At 38.5% G+C, this 24,220-nt stretch overlaps 1 protein-coding gene across 16 annotated transcripts in view; it reads right to left on the bottom strand.

Moving 5' to 3' along the window:
• Positions 1-24,220, bottom strand: part of Aak1 (AP2 associated kinase 1) — a 165,305-nt gene that overhangs the window by 86,799 nt on the left and 54,286 nt on the right. For all 16 annotated transcript variants that reach the window (XM_048804173.1, XM_048804177.1, XM_048804179.1 and 13 more), the window contains exon 3: positions 7,581-7,699. In XM_048804173.1, coding sequence (XP_048660130.1) covers positions 7,581-7,699 — 119 coding nt within the window. The remainder of the gene's footprint in view (positions 1-7,580; positions 7,700-24,220) is intronic.

Here is a 24,220-nt window from a genome sequence, read left to right as displayed (position 1 = left end):
ACATTATGGTAAGTAAAAGAAGTCTGATATATGAGGTTACATACTCAACGAGTCCATTTACATGAAATGCCCACAATATGCAACTTAGAGTAAATTAGCAGTCACCAGGGGCAGGAAAAGGGAATAAGGGGAGTCACTACTAATAAGTAAGGGGGTTCCTTTTGGAGTGATTAACAAAAGTGTTCTGCAATTAAAGCTGAAGATTGCATAATCTTATGAATATACTAATAATCATTGAGCCATATGCTTTAAAGGGGTTAATTTTCATAGAATTTGAATTTTATCTCTCTTTTTACTTATTTTTGGTTCTGAAGAGTGAACCCTGGAGCCCTTTACCACTGAGCTACAACCCCAGTTCTTTTTATTTATTTATTTTAATATTTACTTTTTAGTTTTAAATGGACACAATATCTTTATTTTACATTTATGTGGTGCTGAGGATCAAACTCAGTGCCTCAAGCATGCTAGGCAAGCACTCTACCACTGAGCCACAACCCCCGACCATTATCTTTATTTTGAGAAAGGATCTCCTTAAGTTGCTGAGGCTGGACTCAAACTTGCTATCCTCTTGTCTCAGCTTCCGGAGTTGCTGGGATTATAGGTGTACACCACTGCACTCAGCTTAGCTCAATAAATAGCATGGCAAACTGAGAATAAATAAATTTTTTAAAAGGTAAACACACAGGGGAAATAAACAAAAGAAAAAAAATCTTTTGAGTACAACTGATCTAGAGCAACGGGGCAGCCCATATGTGAATCCCCAATATATACTTTGATAAGTAGTTTTCTTGGAATAATGCCACTTCCTTAGGCCTCCCATCCACATAGTCCTCACCACTGGACAAATCTTCCTCATATCCAGCAGAACCTCTACCTCCTGATCTTATAAATCAGTACTCTCTAGAGCAAAATTATTGAGTCTATTTTTCACTTCATAAATAGGTGAAATAGTATTATTTAGACTGTCATCTCATCTCTATGTTGAACATTCTCATTTTCTTTGACATGATTTTTAAGATCATTTTGGCTGCTCCCAACTTTATGTTCTTTGCTTTGCTATAATTTCTTTTATAAGAATAGCTCCAGGAGGTACTGAGGATATAGCTCAGTTGGTAGAGTGCTTGCCTCATATGCACAGGCCCCTGAGTTCAATCCCCAGCACTAGCGGGGGTGGGGAGAAGAATGATTCCAGGCAATAAATGCAATACTCCAGGCCTGGTCTGAGTCATGCAGAGTAAACCAGCACTACTACCTCCTATAATTCTATTAATGTAGCTAAAATTACATTCTTCTTTTCTTTTGGGAGCCACATCACACTATACATTCAAATTGAGTTAAGTGACCACTTAATACCTAAGTCTTTTTCCATTCATACTGTGTTTAATCTCTGCCTCCCCTGAACAATGCTTGTAAAGTTGATTAAAATAAAAATCTAAGTATATGACCTCACCTTATTATTTCATCTCATTATAATCAGTCCACTGCTCCAATTTGTAAGGATCACTTTATCACTCAAGGTAGGTGTTATCTTCCAACCTTATATTAGGTACATAATTGATAAGTATGTCTTTTATTTCTTTAAGCAAATTATTCACCACATGTAAAATAACATAAAATTAATGGAAAGGTACTGTGCTTTTTTCTTAGAAAGTTTCCTCCAGATCAATATTAAACCATTAATCGAAATCCCCATGACCAGTAGCTTTTATACCTAACTGTATTAGTGGCCGGTATAAATGTTCCATCTTGCTCACAGAACTCTAGTGAATGTCCCTTTCAACAACTGGCCAAAAGCCACAGCAATGGGATTGACTATATCTCCCTAAGCTCCCTAACCCAAAACTTCCCCAAAAGAAGGCAACATAGGTGTGACATGGCTGCACTTACTGAACCTGAAGGTTCTCTGGATCCCTGTTTACTCATCCAAGTGACTACAATACAGATTAAAATTCAATTTTGATCAATGGGTGCTATGTTAACATTCAAATAGTACAAAGTATTAGACAATTATCTCCTATTTCCTAATCCTGTCTCCATCCCTGAGAGGGAATCATTTTCATTCTCTCCCTACCCTCATCCTTCCAATGTTTTCTTTTTTTTTCAGGCAAACTTGAACAATATGTAGCAAGTAAACACACACAACCCAACTTTCTTACACTAAAGATAGCATCAAAGCATCTTTTAAAGGGATCTTGTTTCATATCAATCCTGAGCTCCTGGCTGCACAGAATCTACCCTCCTCTCTTTTGGAAATATGAAAACATGTGCCTGCCCTGAATTATCTGATTGCTTCTCTGTTATAAGCAAGTCTTCAACATCACCAGTGTCAGCTCAGAGTCCTCATTATGAAACTCAATGAGGATGTAATCCATCTGGGCAGGAGATATAAACACAGAACAGTGCTTAACACATTCTGAGCTTTAGATCTTTCCTATCACTGTTTTTACCCCTTTAAGTTTGAAGATAATTAATCTTTTCCTTCAGGCAAATACATCAAAAGTCACACCTCCAACAGTCCATCATAAGTCAGAATCCCTTTGGTTCTATCAGAGCATACATCCAGATGTATCAAAGGACACATTCAAGACTCTAGTAAATGGTAGACAGCATTTATCAGAATAAAACGTAAAACCACTCTGGTGAAACCACTGATGGTTCTCTTTGCATTTAGGTGCCATATGCCCTTCCTTACACCACTGTAAGTACAGAGAGGAATCTGCTTCTTTGATTACTAAAACACAAGACTTAGCATATCAGAAAACATATTATACCTTTTAATTCCCTTCATAATTCTTAGAATTGCTAAGAAAGCAGGGCTAGAGATGTGGCTTTGATCAGGGAGAAGTCTGACCCTAGAGAGGTTAAAATCACAGGGCTTCAAATTAAAATTGTTGGAAAACTGAAACACAACAAAACAAAAAAGCTATAGTAGCATGAATGTAATCACTTAAACGAATGGACCAATTCCTTGAACAGAAAATATGACAACTCATTCAATATAAAACAAATAATCCAAAGAGTCTCATAACAATTAGGAAACTAAACTTTTACTTTGAAACTCCCAATATAAAAATCTACAAGCCCCAATGGTTTCACTAGAGAATTCTACCAGATGCTTTAATGAAGAATCAACACCAATTCTATGCAATCTCTTCCAGAACACAGAAGAGAAGAAAACAGTCCCCAATTTATAATATGCAGTCATTATTATCCCAAAACCAAAACTAGGGGCGAAAAGTTTTTTAAAAAATACAAACCATTTTCCCTCATAAATATAGATGTAAACATTCCTATCCAATACAAGCAAAAGAGAGTGTAACAATAGATAAAAACATATACCATGACCAAATGGATTATTAGAGGGATACAACACTGGTTCAATATTTGAAAAGTCAATCTGCTTTTCTTTAACATGCTAAAGATAAAAAAAAAAAAAAAATCACATGATCACATGAATCAATGAAGAAAAAACATCTTAAAAAATTCAATACCTACTCATAATCCCAACTCTTAGAAAAATGGGAATACAGGGGAAATGTCCTCAAATTGAGTCTTTTAAATGTACAAAATACTCAAGCTAACCTTACACTTAATAATAAAAGACTGTGTTCCTTCTAAGATTTGGAATAAATATAGGATGTTCACCCGTCATTCTTATTCAACACAGTACAGCAAGTTCTAGTCAGGGCAACTAAGGCTAGAAAAGGAAACATGAGAGATACAAACCAAAAAGAATGATATAAAATCATTTGTAGAAAACCCTAAGGAATCCACAAAATGACAGAGCCAGTAAGCAAGTATAGAAAAGTGTCAAGAGGGGGATAGTAGAGGATAGGAAAGGCAGCAGAACACAACAGACACTAGTATGGCAATATGTAAATCAATGGATGTGTAACTGATGTGATTCTGCAATCTGTATATGGGGTAAAAATGGGAGCTCATAACCCACTTGAATCAAAGTGTGAAATATGATATATCAAGAGCTATGTAATGTTTTGAACAGCCAACAATAAAAAATTAAAAAAAAAAAAAAGAAAAGTGTCAAGATACAAGATAAACATACAAAAGTTAATTTTTACCTATTGGCACTAAACACACGGGGCTGGGGTGGAGCTTAGTGGAGGTGCAATGCAGTATGCATGAGTGAGGCCCTGGTTTAATCGCCTGCACCATAAAAACATAATAACAATAATTTATAATCACCAAAACTAAACAACTTGATATGATTCTAAAAACATGTGTTAGACTTGTGCTCTTCTTTTTTTTTTTTTTTTGGTACTGAGAATTCAACCCAGGACCCCAAGAATACTAGGCAAGCCAAATGCCACTATACCCCCAGGTATATCCCCAATCAAGACTTGTGTACTGAAAAACTACACAATGATAATGAAAGAAACCAAAGATATAAATAAATGAAGAGACTTACTATGTTCATTTATTGGAAGACTAAACATAGAAAAGACGTCAGGTTTTGCTAAACTGAAATGCAGGTTTAATGTAATTCCTATCAAAATTCCAGCAATACCTTTTATAGACATAAATATTCTGAATCAGATTGTTCTAAAATTTATACAAAAGGTGAAATGAACTAGAATAGGTAAAACAATATTGGGGGGGAAATAGGAGAACTCAGTATGATTTCAAGACTTATTATACACTAATCAAGGTTGTGTGGTATTGGTAGAGAGATAAACAGCTCAAAAGGAACAGAATAGAGAAAGGTCTAAAAATAGATGCTTTCAACTAAGTCGAGCTAATTTTTAATGAAAATAACCAATAGAGGAAATATGACCTCTTCAACAAATAGTGCTAGAACAACCAGACATCCATAAGCAAAAATAAAAAAATTTAAAAATACCCTCAACCAAAATTTCATACCTTATATAAAAGTGAACTCAAAATAGATCATGGACTTAAATGTAAAATGTAAACTATAAAAGTTTTATTAAAAAAATAGGAGAAAATATCAGAATTGAGAGCTAGGCTAAGATTTCTTAGACTTGATACCAAAAGTATAATCCATTATCAAGAAGCTACTGGAGGACCAGCTCCACCAACATGAGAAAGTAAAGCAAAAGAGGAAAAAAAGAAGGCAAAGGGAATGCCTAGGAGATTTCAAGATGAGGTAGCCAGTCCTGACTCCATCAAGTCAGAAGACTGGGAGAGAAATCTTCAAATGATTAAAAACAGATATAATATTAAATATATCTAAATACTCAAAAAGTGATTTACATAACTTAGGAAGTTTTACTTTTACACTGTCAAAAGTACAGAGAAAACTGAGATCAAAAGAGGAAAAATAAGATAATTATTAATCTGGTAAAAAAAGTTAAATGGGAAAGGTTTGGTAATCACAGTCTACTAGAAGATTAAGCAGGAATAGTTTTCTTATATAATAATGTAAAAACTAATACTAACATACCAACATACTGCCAAAATTTACTGGTATTTTGAAAGAATGGGGCATGAAAATAAGGTATTTAGGGAGAGGGCTATATAGGGGATGAAAGAGAGCTAAATCTTTACTTCCCACAGGTGATAAAATGGAGGGAAAAGCAATAGTAGCATGTTATTCTAAAATACATCAAAAGACTCAACTATTATGGTTACTTCTGGAACCCTAAAATGTCCTATGAAGAGCTTATAGGGACTACTTGATTTTTTTTTTCCTTTTCTTTTTTCTTTTATAATCTCAGTTCAACTATTTGACTGTGTAAGCTTTTGAAAAATATAAACTGAACTAAAAACAAAACTCTAACAGCTAATGCATGACTGGGCCTGGACCTGAACCCATGTAAATTAATTCCTAATCAGGTCAGGTCCATTAATTTGTGGGTACTTGTGGGCCTGTGCTTCTTAGTTCCTCCTCTAGAATGCCTGGCCAGTATAGAGTAAGTACTCAAACATGTTCCTAAATGATGGGAGAATGTGATTGCTTTTCTAATACAAGTAAATGAATGAGAAGAGCATCCTAAGCAGAAGAAAACAGCAAAGCAAAGAAAGTGTGTGAGCACTGAGCAAGCATACTGCAAGTAGGGGGAGGATGAGGAACAAGGAGAATATAGGAATGGTAACTTGAAGCTGCACGGCAGGGAACTAGAAGGAAATTGGCACCTTGCAGATAGATCCACATATCCACATGGTCTCGAGCCTCAGTGGGTGGGTGGCTTGTTCTGCAATGGTGGCAGTTCCTTCCCAAATAGTTTCAGTTTTCTAGAATCCAAAGTAGTGCCCAGCTCTCTAAAATCCTGAGTTCTGTAAGTAGCCCAACTGCAGTCCAACTAGTTACTCTAAGCTGCCACGGGGCAAGTGACGCCACAAGGGGTGGACAAAGGCAAGCAAAGCCTGGTGGAATGTACACACTAACAGCCCCATGCAGTTTTTGAAATTCTTTACAAAAGTATTAAGATTCAGGATACAAAGGAATCATCTCTGGGTGAACATATGCATCTGCTCTTACCATTATTTATATATCCACTTCTTCTAAAATTTATTAAGACATTTATTCTATGTCAAGCAGTGTGTGGGAGTACAAAGTTTCTGATTTTAAGTAATTACTTTCTGACAGCAGAATGACTTAAAACATAACAGGTTAAGCAATATAATTAGTATAAACAAAAGTACTGTGGAAAACAAAGGAAAAACAGTCTACATATTTAAAGGTTTTTTTTATTAAGCACAATGTCAAACCAAGGTAAAAGAAAGAGACTACTCTAACCTACTCCTGCAGCCATCACTCTGCTTTGATCATCAACTCATGACCAATCAATCTTGTTTTCTTCCAAACCAACTGATTATTTTCAAGACATCATATTATTTCATCCAGAAGCACATAGGGAAATAGAGACTTTTTCTTTAAACAGAATATTAATCTGAATCTCGAAAAGTTAGTATGCTTTTTTAAAACTGAGGAATTATTAATGATAAATTGCAGATCTTAATATATTCAGTTGAGTTCTAATATTTATATACCCCTGTGTGACTACTACCTAAACAACAGATTTGCATGACCTAGAAAATTTTCATATGCCACTTCCTGGTCAATTTTACTTCTAGCACCATAGATCAATTTGGACTGTTCTTGGACTTTTACAAATGGAATCATATTTGTAAGGTTTCTACCTTACAAGCATTCCAGGTAGAAATAAATACATGTGCAAAATGTAAAGTTGTATAAGGATACATTCATGGAGTGTTGAGGAGCCCAGATTGGGGATTGCTAACTGATAAAAGGACAAGACTAGAAGAGGAGGCTCACTGGAAAGTCAGGTTTCCAGGTTGTATGCCACAAATGATTTCTGGGAAACAGGTTTATTAAATAAGCTTTTCCCAGGGCCCCAAACTACTTCTCTGATCTAAAAATTGTTCAGTTCTCTAATATGCTCCTTTCTCCTCAAATTCCAACTGAGATGACCAAGGCAGGAACAGGGTTCTATATCTCCTGGCTCTTCACTCCCACTTGTCCAGAGGCCTCTGCCATCTCAGAAAAGGGAACACACCCCCGTGGCTTTCTTATAAGAGGAAACAGTCTCTACCCCCCATTTTAAGCCAGCAGTCCCAGGTCCAAGGGGCAGCCTTACCATTATCTGGATTTCCCTCTTGCACACCTGGAGATCATGCTCATTGTTGACAAACATGCGTTTCAAGGCACATTTCATCCCATTGCTTGTCCTCACCAGAAACACGATAGCAAATCCACCTGCGAGAGAAATACACATGTAAGCTCTTTTGAGTCATATTCAAAGAGCCATTCAGATGACTATTTGGCTGGAAGTTGGTACTGTTATCATTAATGGTACCAATGCCACCATCAGTCAGTTCTTAAGGTTGGCCTGGCCTAAAAGGGTATTTGCCATGAGGTATTAGATGCTTAGAACTCAAGAAATATTATCTGTGGGACTCAGGAGCAAGAAATGTTCCTAACATGTATCTAGGGATCAAGGAAGAACAGTAATTATCTTTCAAAGAGCCTACAAATAACCGATGAGTACACAGAGGAAGAAAAAAGACCTAACTACACTCTAACCTCCATCCTAAGCTTTCTGATACTCTTTTAATTCTTACCACAATCCTGAGGCTAGATGTTATTTTTTCCTATGAAAACAAAGGCTCAAAGAGATTTGATTCAAATCAAGATTTATTTTTTACATGTAAGTCCAGTACTCTTTCCCTCTCAGAAAGGCTAGAAAGTTATTTCAATAATTGCTATTAAAAAGAGTTGTTGGGCTGGGATTGTGGCTCAGTGGTAGAGCACTTGCGTAGCATATGAGACACTGGGTTCAATTCTCATCACAACATATAAGCAAATAAATAAACAAAGGTCCATCAATAACTAATAAAGATATTTTTAAAAAAAAGAGTTGTCAAGTGAGCTGAGCATAGTGGCACAAGCCTATAATCCCAGCAACTCACAAGGCTGCAGCAAGAGAATCACAAGTCAGAGGCCAACCTCTGCAACTTAGTGAGACCCTGTTTCAAAATTAAAAATTAAAAAAGAGCTGGGGATGTAGCTCAGTGGTAGAGCACCCCTGGGTTCAATCCCCCATACTACACACACACACACACACACACACACACACACACAGCTGTTGATTTATTTCAAGAAATTTCAATTTCTTCTCACTTTTCCTCACTCCATCCCTAATTCAAATCTAACAGTAGACCTTGAGGATTCCTTCTGCCCTCCCTAATTTATGGGTAATTGAAAAGATCCAAGATACAGGTATAAGAGTGCTATTCTACATAGCAGATATTAGGACTCAATTATTGGGAAGACTTTTTTAACATATGCACTAACCCTTCTCTAAAAGACAGTTCCCGGTTCATTAACAGAAATTTATATAACTCTAACAGGAAATTCCAAATGCTCTAAATTTCTTAGAGTGTAAAGTTTCACAAATTCTTAGAACTCTTAACCTCAACCTCACTCCCAAAGCACCATGAGGTGTTCTATGCCCTTATTAAGAGAATTATCTAGACAAGGTATGGCAAGACTATCAAAATCAAAGGCTTTGGAATGAGCAGCAGTTATACTGAACACTGCATCCATTGGCCTGCATGAATACCTTCATCATTTAGCTTGCATATGTTGTCCATTTACTCTTAGCAGCAAAAAAAAAAAAAAAAAAAATCACTAGGCTATTCTTTGTACAGAGCCAGTCACTAATTTGGTAGTGTGAACCCAGGGAAAACTCATCAGTATGGGAACTTGGCTGAGGTTATGAATGTATTGAGGATACAGCTCAGTGAAGCTGGGTGTTGGGGCTAGCAATCACCTGCAAATTTGTTGTAGATCAATAAATAGCTATTCTACAGAAATAAGTCTCAGGTGCCATTCTAATTCCTCTGAGGCTCAATGGCCCTTCAGTACCTGTCTATTAATGCCTATAGCATTTCCTATTTTATCTTTATAGTAATTACACTTTTTCAAATTAACTTGAGTAGGATTCTATTCCTTGCAACCAAAAAAGTCTTACTCAGAAGCACTGTTTTGTGTTTTCATAAAACACACACATAATTCTGTGAAAGAACGTTTTTAATGAAATTAGAGGTTCTAAATGTGCATTATGGTAGCAATCTACCAGAACCTGCTGCCACTACCTTCTATAACATTCAGATAAACATGAAATTTTATCATCCAGTCTTTAATTTTAAACACCATGTCTCTAATCCTGGTATCTCAATACCACTTCCCATCTTCTTATCATACATTACTCATTATCAATTTTAATTCTAGAATTTTGAGTATTTGTTTATTATATGCAGTGCTGACAATAGAACCCAGTGCCTCACACATGCTAGGCAAGTGTTCTACCACTGAGCCATAACCTCAGCCCCCAAATTCCTAAATGCTAAGATGCATAATATTTATATTTTAATTTTTAGGGTATCAGAATTTGTCCTGTAATAAATATGTAATTTTAATGCAGCATTATTTATCTTCTTTTTCTCTCCCCAAAATTATTAAAACCATGGATGTATACACTTTATTTTTTTTCTTTTCTACCAGTGATATTGGGGATTGGACCCAGGGCCTCATATGTACTCTATCACTGCATCCCTAGCCTTTTTTTATTTTGAGACAGGGTCTTGCTAAGGTGCCCTAGCTGGCCTCAAACTTATGACCCTACTGCCTCAGCCTGCCAAGTATCTAGGGTTACAGGTATGTCCCACTGTCCCCAGACCCTGATGCATATTAGAACTAGAGAAAGTGGTAGTATAAATTATAAAATTTCTACTTATATTCATAATTGTTTTGTACATAGTCCAAGTGGGTATTCACTTAACAGATACTTTGGATACTTTAAAATATCATACACTACACACTCTCTACTAGTAGTACTCTTGGATAGCATTAAGTTCAAGAATTTTGCTATATGGGTGGAGAAACCGAGTGAAGCTCAAGAGTCTCAATGCAAGCTATAGACAGAACCTACAGCAGTATCAGTCCCCTGACTGTCCAAAAACCATTATAGTTCACATTTGGAAGAGAAAAAACATGTAATATCCTTTAAAGGAGACCTCTGACAATGCTGCAGAATAAAAAGTAGAAATGGTATTTCTTTATTGGACATGGTTAACCCCTTCATTTTACTGATAGCTATGTTCTATGAAGTTAAAGAGAACTTGCAAATTAACTCCAAAATGTATATATTAGTTCTTGCCTTTCTTGTCTGAAGAGCTGATGGGATATTCTCCCACCCAGTACCCATATATGACACATTTTAAAGGCATTTCAATGTGTGATGCCTGGAACCACTAAAGGACCTGTTTTTAGAAGGTAGATGATGCTGCAATTTGAGATAGTTGCCACCAGATGGGAGCAGTGCTGTAGCAGATGGGAACAGCATAGGTAGCAAGATGCCCTTTCCAGCCAGAATGAGTGAAATAGGTCACCTACCACATAATCAGCAAGCACAACTTGTTGAGAAAAGACAGTCCAGAGTCTTGAAACCTATGACCATGATAAATATAAAAGCAAAGCAAAGAATTACTAATCCTAATATAGATGGAACCACATTATTAAGCATTTGTGCCTATAAAAGGGTAGTTTGTTTGTGAGAAGGATTTAAACCATGAGCTCAAAATCAAAAGCTTCGTAGTATTTGTCACTCTTAAGATGCCAGTCACTTAACACCATGTAGTTGACCAAATAGAGGTGCAAACTATTTGCTTAGAAGATAGAGGGGAGACAACAGCACACAAGCTACTTCTTGGTCCAGGTTCACCACATGTATCAGGGTACTGACTCTCAGCCTGGATAGGATCCAAGCTACTATAAAAGAGGCTGCCAACAGAGATGACTGAATAGAGGTGCTTATTTCAGACCCAGCTGCATCCCAAGATCTTGATTAAATAGAAAAACCCAAAGCTGCAAAGAGGATGGTTTAAGCAGAGGTAAGGAAATCTAACTGGCCTGTGCCAGTCTCTCTGCCTTTGGCATTCTGTGAAACACTATGATAACCTCATCCATGCATTTAATGAATCACAGAAGGAAAGGATCTGATCTACTAAGTGAAGTAAGGAGGATAATTTTGACACAGACACACTCTGCCTAGTAAATATGTAGGAATTTTTTTTTTACTTACACAAAGAAATATACTTTCTACCATTTTCCCTGAAATATATAGCAGGCTTGGTCTAACTTTCTCTCCTTAATTTTTTTACAGAAATGTAGAAGGATATTTACAATTCACTATGAGTTTAAACGTTTTGTCTGTTTGGTTCCCCTCTGGATCATCATGCCCTAGAATAATACCTAACAAATAGCGAGTATTCAATAATGAATTAACTTTCTTAATCGATCTACACAGAATAGAAAAGGTAACAGACAGAGTGTGGTGGATACTATGGGAAACTAATGAGCATGACCCATACAAAGGGACAGCTACTATGCAACTCCAAATTGTTATCATGTAAGAATGTTGACTCAGTTTTGTCAGCAACATTAATTTCTAAGTAAAAGCTGGAAACCCAAAATTTTATGTGAAACCTCCAGATTTAAACACTGGCAACAAGTCATGTTTTAAATTAATGCTGGAAAGGCCAACACTGCAGAGGCTAAAACAAACAAACAAACAAACAAAAAATGAGCAAACCACATATCTTAAAAGCTTTAAGATTCTGAGCTTCTTGGGATTTCTACCTCTGATCTAGTCTAACCCCTTCATTTTACTGACAAAGAAAGGAAATGACACAGCCCACATTCCACAAAGTTAAAAGATAACTTGCAAATAAACTCCAAAATATACATATTAGTTCATCAATGGTTATTATAGTTCTTGCCCTTCTTGACTCAAAAGGAATAGCGCCTCCACCCATATGACTATTTTAAAAGCATTTCAAAATGAATTATTTCACTTATATTTTCACAATAACTGAATAAGGAAGGTAAGTGACCTATTGTCTCCATTTTTCCAATAAGAACAAGATGCAAAGAGCTAAGCTCTTTACACAAGAATACACAGAGCTAGTTGGTAGTAGAATTCGTACTAGAGTATTCATTCTTTTCAAGCTAACATATAACACAATATATCTGTTTTAAGTGTACAGTTTTCACAACTTTATACCTTCATAATTATCATACAAGGGGATCTATCACTGCCAACAGTTTTTCATGCCCCTCTGCAGATAATCTCCCATCCTCCCCCACATCATCACTTATAACTTCACCCCTACTTTTTCCATCTCTAGGGTTTTGTTTGCCTTAGAATAAATACAGTCATATAATGCATACTCTTGTATTTGGCTGCTTTCATTCAGCATATTTCTGAAATTCATCCTCATTATTGTTACATGTAATCAGCAGTTTGGGATCTCTCTCTCTCTCTCTCTCTCTCATTTGTGTTGTATAGATATTCCATTGAGGGACATCTGAATTATTTCTAGGTTTTGGTTATTATGAATTAAACATTTGTACAGAAGTCTTTTTTTATGGACATAGGTAATCATTTGTCTTAGGTAAACTCCCAAGGATAGAACTGTTGGGTCATTCAGCAAGCGTATATTCGGTTTTACAAGAAACTACCTAATAGTGCTCTACCATGGCTGTACCATTTCACACTTCCAAGAGCCACATGATTGCTCCATATCTTTATCAACTCTTGGTATTATGGGTGTTTTTTTTTTTTTCATTTTAGCCATTCACCTTAGTGTGCATTGATATTTGTGATTTTAATTTGCTTTCCCTATAGATCCTTCATGATCTCTACAGATTCTAAACTCCTAGGATCAGCTGCTTTCTACAACTTTCCTGATAAAAGGCTTTAATAAGCATAGGACTGTGGAGTCACCAGTGAAATTACTGAGATAATTCTACCTTTCAAATAAGCAAAGAAGACAGAATTGTCTTGTCCTCCACTGGGAGAAAAAGGTGAGCGAGAATTTAAAATACAATTATTAGTCCTACACAGGTGGGGACGGTACTGCATGGCCCTGTTTCAATCTTTGTAATACAGACCTATGAAGTAAGCAGGCCATGTACTACAACCTCCATCTGGCTACCTGGGCGGTGTGTGTGGGAGATTATGTCATCTCTAAAATCTCTGATTTATGACATCAATAAGAGATCATAATCTTCAACTGAAACTTTTTAAAGATAAATTTTAAAAAAATAATTCAACATTGGCAAGAGGGCTTTGGAAGAAGTAAGCAGTACCTCTCCTGGCTCTGTATCAAGTCCTGAATCACACTGGATGGTACCAGGCCCAGGCCTGGTTCTGAATGAAGAAGGACACCAGTGACTTCCACTTGGCAAAAGAAAGTGACAGATGGGGGAGGTAAGGTGAGCAGACAGAGAAGAAAGACACCAACATGATTATCTGAGTAGTGATGGGAAACAGCTGGGCAGACAATGAGAATGATTAGACCAGGAACACGAGACAAAAAAGCCCATCAGGGTGCTGAGACAGGGTTTCTGGATTTGCTGCCAAGGAGGTTTTGCTGGATATTTTAAAATCAGGCCTAGATTCTAGGCACTAAAAACTGCCACCTACATATTTCCTGCAGGTAAAAGGAAAGCTCACTTCCTAATATAAGTCCTATCTACACCTCAAGAATGACACCCTCCTGTCTGAGACCCAGAGACACAAGTCAACAGAGCCAGAGGATACTCCCATCCAGGCCCATTTTCTGCTCTGTTTTCTACTTTCCTGGCCCTCAAACTGCTTATCTTTGAAAATAAGGTTAAGCTCAATGGAAGCTACTTACTTAATGAATGCTTTTTTCTTAATTACCTGAGGAAGAGAAAATGAACACAAAACAGTCTTCTGAAGCTTTTCTAAAGGATCAGATGGAAAACTCAATGAGAGTGGAAGTTACTTAGCTGATATACAGTAAAGGGCCATCCTGGACAAGCTACTGGGTCTCTTTGGCTTTCATTTCCTCATCTGCAGAAATGAAGACTGAATCAGCAGTGTTTCAACAGGATTCCTCCAAACCCAGGAGTACAGATGGCTCCACAGCAGCTGCATGAGGAAAAACTGGCTCTGCTTAAGGGTCAGGCTCTAGACACAGCTTCCTTCTCAGCTTCAAACAAAGAAGCCCTGCTTTTATCTGTTTAATAGTAATTCTGGAAAAGATGCTAGGAAAAGAGGGGAACAACTCTGTTTTAGAGAAGAAAAAAGAACCCCCCAAATATTCAGTGGTTCTGTGAAAGTATTTTATGAAGACGAAGAATCTACACCACTGCAAGTCACAGGTACAGCCCTCATTCATGGCCCACCATGGGCATAAATGCATCCAGGTGGCTTCTGGGGAGGGTTTTCTGTCACTACATGCACAATGTAGTATTTCTTTGAAGCCCAACAGGTTAGCCTCAAATCCTGAAGCACACTACCATGTTCCTGAGGCTGCTCTTATCTGACACCAACAGCTGAGAGCTTCCTCACAGCATGTGGGAGAATTAAAAGACAGGCAAAGCACTAGCACTTAGGAGACCCTTCCTACCCAAAAGCCCATTTGTATCTGCCTGATGGCCTCACTTATAAAGTTCTAAGTCTGAATAGCTTCTTGAGATCAAGCCACAAGCCCAGATTTCTAACAGTCAAAGGAAACAACCCAAAGGAAGGAAAACAACCCAAAGTGTACACAAAATGTACAAAGAGAGGCTGATGGCACTCTCACTGACATGGTGATCTCAGGGAGAGGTGAGGACCGTGGCAAATCAAGAAGTGCATGCCCCCACTCCTGGGGCAGCCACTCAAGGCTAGATGATTGTTGTCATGGAGGGACATGAACTAAGGGATGCCAAGTCATGTGGGTTCCAAGAGAAGCTGAATTTTTAGGTGACATTTTTTGATTTGTAAATCCAAGTTACAGATTTTTTTTTAAAAAAAAAATCTCCTAAACTCTGTTTGGGTTAAGGAAAACCTATCTTCAGGCCAGGTCTGAACTAGATGACCTACTTCAATCTTTTCAGAGCCTGTATTACCACCAGAATATTTCAGAGCCAGTATTACCATCGTCACCAGAATAACAGGGAGACTGAAGCACAGAGAAAAGACTAAGTGGCCTCCCTAGCACTGCCATCTAGTAACAGAGTCCTCTCTATAGTGAGAACTTGGATGCCCTGTGTGCAGCATTTGTTGATGACCAAAAGCTGACCTACCTATCCAGGATTTACTCACACTGATGGCAACTTTGGCAAAAGTTTCAGAAGAAACAATTTTTAAAACTCTAGAACAGATGGCAAGGAGCACAGCAAAGCTTTTACAGGAGAAAAGGTCAATCTGAAGCATGTGTCAACAATGACTTTTAGTGGGGTCTTGGAGTTTGTTTTTTTAACATCACTTGCCTCAAATTAAAAATCACCATGTGCCAGCTCCTTCTGGGGAACATGTCAAAGCAGCCCTTTCCCTAGGCAAAAAGAACACCCAGATGGGGGTGACTTGAGGCACTCAGCTCCCTCTCCAGTAGGGCTGTGGGCACAAAAATCAGAGCTTGGTGAATGTTGGCAGTGTACAGAATCATCAACAGAACCCAGTCAAGGCTACAGCCCAGGCTGGACACAGAGCAACTGACTCTTCTTCTTCAGGACTGTGGCCACTGAGGAACATCTCCTCCAGCTCAGGGAGTCCGCTTTAAGGGTTTGGCAAGCATTCCTCTCCCAACTGTCATTTTTCCCCCCCTCATGAAAGGTACCTGCTTGCCCAGAACAAAAGGGAAGAATTTTAAGAAATCAAATTAGTTCACACGTATCAGAGGCTTGTAAAATGCTGAACCAGAAAACACTGAGCCTAAAGAGGGCCTTTCCCTGAGCTCCCTGACTACATCTTCACTGCTCTGTTGCCCTGGGGTTAGCTATGCGGCAAATGTAGAAAGAAGCAGTGAGACATTGGTAGGGCCATGTTCATTGTTCACTGAAATCCACAGAACAGCTTCCCCAGGTCAAACTGAGCCATTTTCTGTTTTCCATACTGCAGCCATACAGATCTTCTGAAGAAAGAAACTGAATACCACTCAGCTGGGCAAAACTCCTCAGTGGCTTCTCACCCCTCCCATGCTGTCCATGGCCTGTGAGGCCTGAGGGGATGCAATCTCTCCAGCCTCCTTCCCAACTCCACCAAGCCTTCCTCCGCTGACTGTTCCACCCACAAGCCTTCTTGCTTCTCATAGTTGCTTTGTCCAACCTGCCTAAGGAATCTCTGCCTGCGCTTCTCTCTTTGCCTCTTTCACCCCACTCTTGGCCTGATCCTACAAATCATCCTTTAGGTTTCAGGTCAAATGCTATTTCTTGGCTAAACCTTCCCCAACTGCCCCTGACCCCTGGTCCCTTCTGATCTGATTAAGTCCCTGTTATGCACAACATTCTTTACTTTTCCTTCAGGACACAGCTTGAGTATAATGAAATACTTCTGTGGTAATTCCTGGTTTAATGCTTCCTTTCCCTGTACACTTAAACTGCACGAGGGCAGGGACGATGACTAATCCACCGTGGCATCTCTATTACCCACCACCACAGAGCCTGCTGCAACAGTAGAGACCCACGTGTTTTGTTACACAACTTGTTTGCCTAGTACTATAAAGGATGCCAAAACAAAACAACAAAGTGAGAATGATAACAACTAAAAACTCCACATGGTTCTACTCTTGCAGAAAGTTAGAATCCAGTATGACTTAAAAGGGCTATACATTGATAGACCATGTCTCGGTAACAAAGTAGTCTGCACACTTCCACAGCGAAAACCCTGTGCAGACCAGCCAGGCACATCAAGAGCAGCATGAGGATTCACCTGAAACCTTCGTCCTCAGGCAATATGCTCATGGTGCAGCTCTCTGTGCTGTCACAATAACAAACACTTGTCCTACACATGATTTCTTCTCTCAAAAACAACACTTGAGCTAGAAATGAAAACCCACTTCAATTGAGAAGGAAAAGAAATCTCACAGCCCCATGTTCAATCCCACACCTGCGTCACCTGAAGGAGTGGGGAGCCTCTCAGGAAGAAACTATGTTCACCTCCTGAGATACTTGCTGTAATCTTCTAGTAAGTACTGTGCCAACAGAGTAGCTGAGGTCTGCCAAGGGAACTGTGTCAGTGCCCAGATGCATCAGCCCCCATGCTGCAGACCCCCAAGCTCTGGATCCAATCATTTCCACCACAATTTCTATTGTGTTACTGGTGCAGTCTCCAAAGGAGAAAAGGGGGTTCAGCAAAGAGAAAATTTTGACTAACATTCTCTCAGCTTCCAACAGTTAATTCCATAGTATTCCAGTCTAACTTTATGCTTCAAAGCTTACTTAGTTTTCTACTTATTGCTTCTGTACTAAGATCAGGTTAGAGGAGCACTGCATTCTGTTCCAGGAAGGGCACTTTTGTGTGCTGATCTCATTATGGGATACGTACTGGCATCAAAGGTACATGATATAAAAGTCTTCAACTACTTGAGTTTCATTAGAACTGGTCTCCAGATACAAATACTTTATCCAGGTCATCCTATCCTGTCCCAGCTCTCCTAGCTGTGGGAGGAAATAAGCTCTCATTTCAAAAACCAGGCTGACATTGCCTCAGCTCCAAATGGTTAATTCCAGAGCATTCCAATTTCATTTCATGTTAAAGCCTTTCCTCTGAGGTTTAGGCGACATGGCCATGCTGTCACCCTCATTCATCAGCCCCTAGGATAGGGTCCTTTACCCAGGAGAGGGCAACAGCTCACAATCTCCTCCCATCCTAGCTTACTCATCACTCAAGTAGATTTCACCATGTGTTGAACATTTTACCCCCAATCCAGAATCCATTCTTTCCACTCCCTTCCTGCCCTCCTCTTTCTTACAAAAGAACCTAAGTTCTTACAAAAGAGTCCTAAGTTTCTGTGCCTCACACCTTTCTCTTCAAAAACTCCTATCTAATAATTCCTCTTAAAAGTGTTCACAAATGGGGCTGAGGTTGTAGCTCAGTGGTAGAGTACTTGCCTAGCATGTGTGAGGCACTGGGTTCGAGTCTGAACACTACATATAAATGAATAACAACATTCATTAACAACAATATAAAATTTTTTAAAAAAAACATGTTCACAAGTCCCCCCAAGCCAAAATCTAAATTCCTTAATACAGCAGTATATGAGAACCTTCATATTTTTTATCCATCTTATAAAATTTTTTGAATACACAGTAAAGTCAAAAAGATAGTACTACAAATATCCATATGCCCACTATCTATAGTCCACAAATTTTAGCATTGTGTTATACTTGCTTAATGGTCTATTTATCATCCATCTATCTAAACATCAACTCATCTCATTTTTGTTGAATTTCCAAGTCAGTGAGGACTCAATGCATTTCACTCTAAATACTTTAGCATATGTATTTTAGTGTTCAGGGTTTGTGATTGTTAATTTGGTATGTCAGCTTTTTCTTCCTATTTGATGCTGGGGAGTAAACCCAAGGCCTTGCACAAGCTGAGCACACATTCTACCACTGACCTACAGCTCAGATCTCAGGTATCACCTTTACTGGTTTGAGGAATGCCTGGATGTGTCTGTAGGAGTGTTAATGAAGAATATTGGTGTGTGGGTCAGTGAGTAGTAACTGATGGGGAAAGGCCTGCCCTAAATACCATCTAATAGGCTGGGGAACCAAAGGCACTGAAATAGTAGAAGATGGGGTATACTCATTCATTCTGGTGCTCTCACTCTTCCTGCTCTGGCAGATGTGTTTTCTGCTGCTATTGTTGTTGGATATCAAACTCCATGTTCTTTGCCTTTGGACTCTGGCTTAACCAATGAACGGCCCTTGGGGTGCTCTCAGGTTTTGGCCTTGGAATAAGTGCTGCATCACTGGTCTCTAGTTCTGAGGCTTCCAGTTTCTTCGACTGAGGCTACTCTTGACTTCTCTGGCTCTCCAGCTTGCTGAAGATGGCCACTGTGGAACTTTCCAGGTTCTATGATCCTGTGAATCAATCTAATAAATCCCTTTATTATAAATATATATTTTCTTGGTTCTGTTAATCTAGAGAACCATGACTATGTAGGGTTCATGGTTCATATTGAAGGTAGGAAGTAAATTAAATTTATTTACAGTAAAAGGTACAAATATTCAGTATATTATTGGATAAATTTTGATAAATTCATACACACATGTAACTTAAACCTCCATCAAGTTATAAACCCTTTCTATCTCACTGAAATCCCTTGAACCCCTTTCCATACAATCTTCACATCCTACCAGAGGCAAATACTGTTTTTTCTTTTCATCTATTATTAGTTCTGCCTAATTTAGAATTTGCTTTTTTATGTAAGCTATTTTACTCATCATAATAGCTTATATTGTTAAATGTGTCCACAGTTTATTACTTTTTGTTGCGGATTAATATTCCATTATTTGAATAAACCCTTTCATCCTTTCTCTTACATATATGGTCATTGGGGTAATTTCACTGGGGCTATTGTAAGAAAGCTCTACACATTTTTAAAAAAGCCTTTCTCTATTGCATTCTAATTTCTTCATATTTCTTGTATAAATACTTGAGAGTAGAGATGGTATTCTTGTATAAATACCATTTTCTTAATTTTATAAGAAACTCCCAATCTTTTTCCATAATGGCTATACCATTTTATACTCCCACCAACAATGTATGACAATTTCAGAGGCTTTACAATTTGAATATTTCTCTCTCTTCACTCAACCCTATCTCCCAATATCCCTCCCCCCCATCCCCTTCTTCCCACACCACTAAGGTTTCACAACTCTAACCAGAACTTTCCTCCCTGCAGGTTTCACATGCTTTCCCCTCTATCTGGAACATCCTGTCCCTATTTTCTGCTCGATAAAAGGAACTTAAGACTGTTAAAATAATCTCTCTTATCTGAAGTCACCCTGGTTTTCATATTATCACCACAAATTTGGCCTGTACCTGTATTTTGTTGAATAAACTCTTTCATCCTTTCTCTTACATATATGGTCATTGGGGTAATTTCATTGGGGCTATTGTAAAAAAATGTTCATCTCTCCAATCCAAGGCAAATAGGGAACCACTCTTTGTCACCTTGGTTGAAATGTCACTTGTTATTTCCATACCAGTTTAAGGTCTCTGGATGCTGTAAACAAATCCATAAGAACATACTAGATTATTCTCTGGGTAGGGCACTAGAAAAATGACTCACCAAAGAGAATAAAAATTCAAGAAGAACTTTTTACTTCTTTTGGAATCCTTAAGACTTAGTACATGATAATTAATAGATGTTTGATAAATTAATAGCAAATCATGTGGTTTCCCTACTTAAAATTTTCCTCTAGCTTTTGACCACTTACAAGATTGAATTACAACCTTAACATGACATACAAGGTGGATCACACTCTGGAACCCATGCTGAACTCCTGAAAGTGTCCTTAGATACCTCAGTGGTTTCTGCTTGTATTCTCAGTTGAAATGTTTGTCCCCTCTTTAGCCAGTAAGCTTGTAATTCTAAGTTCAAGTGTAGTCAAACCAGGATTTCTCTGGGAACTTTCACCCAAAAGAACACCTACTCCTTCCATGCCCACCCTGATTTTCTTACCCTAATTATATCTACCTGTTGCACACCAGTCTGTCTCACATGAGCATTTTATTTTAATTCACCGTAGGAAACACATTGGTCTAGTTTACCATACTCTTCACTCCATGCTGAGATAATGATTAGATATATTATATCAAGTGACCCCTTTTCCCTGCCATAGCTAACTGAACCAGAGGGGAGAGCTAGCTCACATTCTCCCTTGAGAATCTGAAGTAATGAGCCAGGAATTATAATCAGATAGTTCTATACAAGCATGCAGACGAGATGGTTTTGGTCACAAATGTCACAGATAATCAGAAAAGAGTGTTCTGCAAAAAAGGCAAGGGAATGAAGTAGACCCTTGGAAGAAGATGCAATCTAAAACTGAAGCTCCAAAGGAAGAGAGGCAGACAGACAAAAGAGCCACTTGATAAACTTCCCAAACCCTTAGGATCTAGTTTAGCTTCCTGCTTCTCAGTTCAAGGAGGTTTCCTGTATTTATTCAATAAATTCCTTTTTTGCTTAATCTAACTTGGATTAAATATCTGTTCTCCAACAATCCTAAAATACCTTGTGCCAACTCTGATATAATCCTGAGTTTCAATAATTTTAACAAGTACAGATTCCTTTAACAAATGTCCAGAACCTAAATGAGCATTAAAAATTGCACTTAAGGCTGGGAACATAGCTCAGATGATAGAGTGCTTGCCTTGCACGCACAACACCCTGGGTTCAATCCCCAGCACCACAAAAAAAAAAAAAAAATGCACTTGATGAGCTATAAATTCTAAGTTAAAGACTAGATTTACACGGAGCGCAGTGGCCCATGCCTGTACTCCCAGCAGCTCAGGGGGCTGAGACAGGAGGGTCCCGAGTTCAAAGCCAGCCTCAGCAAAAGAGAGGCTCTAAGCAACTCAGTGAGACCCTGTCTCTAAATAAAACACATTAATGTCATAACCTTGCATTAATGTAAGAAGGTCAGGAATAAAATGGTCAAAAATCTATTTGGAAAAGGACAGTCACAAGGGGTACATAGTTGCATTGGTCTCTTTCTTTCTTTCTTTCTTTCGTGGATCAGGGTTAGGGAGATCCCCACCACTCATATTTCAAAATATGATTAGAGACAATTTGGAATGTTGTCAACACAAAGAAATAGCAAATGTTCAAGTGGCAGATATCACAATTGCTCTGATCTGGTGATCATCATTGCATACATATACTGAAATGTTACACTGTATCCCATAATTATGGCCAATTATGTCTCAGTTAAAAATAAGTATATTTCGGGGAAAAAAGATGTCACCACTCAGAGCACTCATCTGGGGATGTTGGGAAGATGGCTTTTACCTAGGATTATCAGAAAGCAATCATAGAGAAGAGTATTTAGCCTTCCAATGGAAGGATATCAGATGAAATGTAAGCTCAGTCATGGAGGCCTGTCAAGAGGATAAGACTCCAAGAAGGACTAGAGGCACACCAGTCCCAATTTGATGAGCTAAATTATGTAACAGGAAAATTTCTGCCTTTGGTGTAAAACCAGGGCCAGGAATTCTATGAGGGGAGTGAGATCCTTATCTTGAACACAAAGATAAATTCAACATTACTGATTTTTCCATTAATTTGGAGCTGCAGAATGGCTGGGCACAGCACTGTTAGTGATCCTGTCATTATTTTAAATTCTCATATTTTGTTAATCAGATCTTTTTGCATTAATTTTTATTTTTTAAACACACAAATATTCTTTCTCCTGACACTACTGATTTAAGGGGTTTCCTTAAATTCTGCACTTGAGGCAAATGGCTCACCCTCGTTTGGGCCCTGTGGTTGACCCGCTGTCTGCACAGTAGGGAAGTCTGCCCAGGCATCGGCCTCCACGTGGTTCCTCCACCCTGCTCCACAGAAGCACTAAGAGGTCAAGCCACTCCTCAGGGGGGAAAGAGAAACTTGGTGAATATCTCCAAAGGAAGTGGGGGCTGGGAACAGGAAGAAAAACAGTACTGTGGAGTGGGTTTCTGGTTCTCAGTGGGAGCTCTAGCGATACAAAAGCTGCAGGAATGTCCCACTCCCAACCCCTCGTGGGCACAGCTGAGATCAGACTTGACTCAGGCTCCAAACAAAACTTAACAAAGTCAAGCTTCACTGAAGCAGAAACAGAGCATTAACAACCAAGAAACCAAATGAGCAGACACTCATCAACTAGATAAAATAGAGATAGAATGGGGGTTAGAGAGGGAGATGGGCCTGCCAGGGAGCATAGAGGGCCTCAACAAAGGGTTGAAGAAGGAGGCCACAAGGTCAGTACAGAACAGCCAGAAGACAATGAAAAAATATCTGAAGCTTAATTAGAAATCAGGAACCAGGACAGGCACCAAGAGAAACCAAGATGCCACAGGGTTTGAAAAAGTCTATGCCAAACAAGGAATTGAATAAGATCTAAGATCAGAAGATCCCATTGGACCTGGAAGAAAGAGAATACAATAATACTAGAGTATCTGGTACCATTGTTAAGGTTACAAGTCAAATCAAGTTGAGGAGAGAAAAGGAATATATCACCAGTGAGCAGTCTGAGTTAGGCAGTCAGGCCTTCTGTTAGGAAAGTCAGCTGGCCGGTGCCTAGGAAGCAGTGAGCAAGACCCCAAAATTCCATGTGTAGAGATCTACCTAAAGGAAATAATCTGAAATATTCATAAAATATGTACAAAATATTCAACACACACACAAATCTATAAGCATGAAAAATGCAAACCACTTATGTGTCTAATCAGAAGAAATTTGGTTAAAAAATTAAAATTTGTCTATACAAAAGTACATTGTACACCAGTGAAATATTTAATATCTTAAATATATTAACATGTTCACAATACATTAAATAAAAACAAAATGCAATCCTCTAAGTTTATTAAAAACACAGCTATGTCAAAATACAAATGTATAGCCAGGTGTAGTAGTGCCTGCCTGTAATCTCAGCAGCTAGGGAGGCTGAGGTAGGAAGATCTCAAGTTCAAAGCCAGCCCCAGCAAAATCGAGGCTGGGGATGTGGTTCAGTGGTCGAGAGCCCTGAGTTCAATCCCTGGTACTGTCCCCATCACCCTCCACTGTCCCCCCAAAAAAAGTATAGCAAAAAGACTAGAAGAAAATACAGTAGGACTGGGGCTGCAGTTCATTGGTAGAGCGCTCACCTCGCACATGTGAGGCACTGGGTTTGATCCTCAGTACCACATAAAAATAAATAAAGAAACGGGAAGGG

This window comes from Marmota marmota, unplaced genomic scaffold (genome assembly GCF_001458135.2).
Source record: "Marmota marmota marmota unplaced genomic scaffold, marMar, whole genome shotgun sequence".
NCBI classification, from domain to species: domain Eukaryota; kingdom Metazoa; phylum Chordata; class Mammalia; order Rodentia; family Sciuridae; genus Marmota; species Marmota marmota.
The sequence above is the reverse complement of the archived record's forward strand: the minus strand, read 5'-3'. Positions and strand labels throughout refer to the sequence as shown.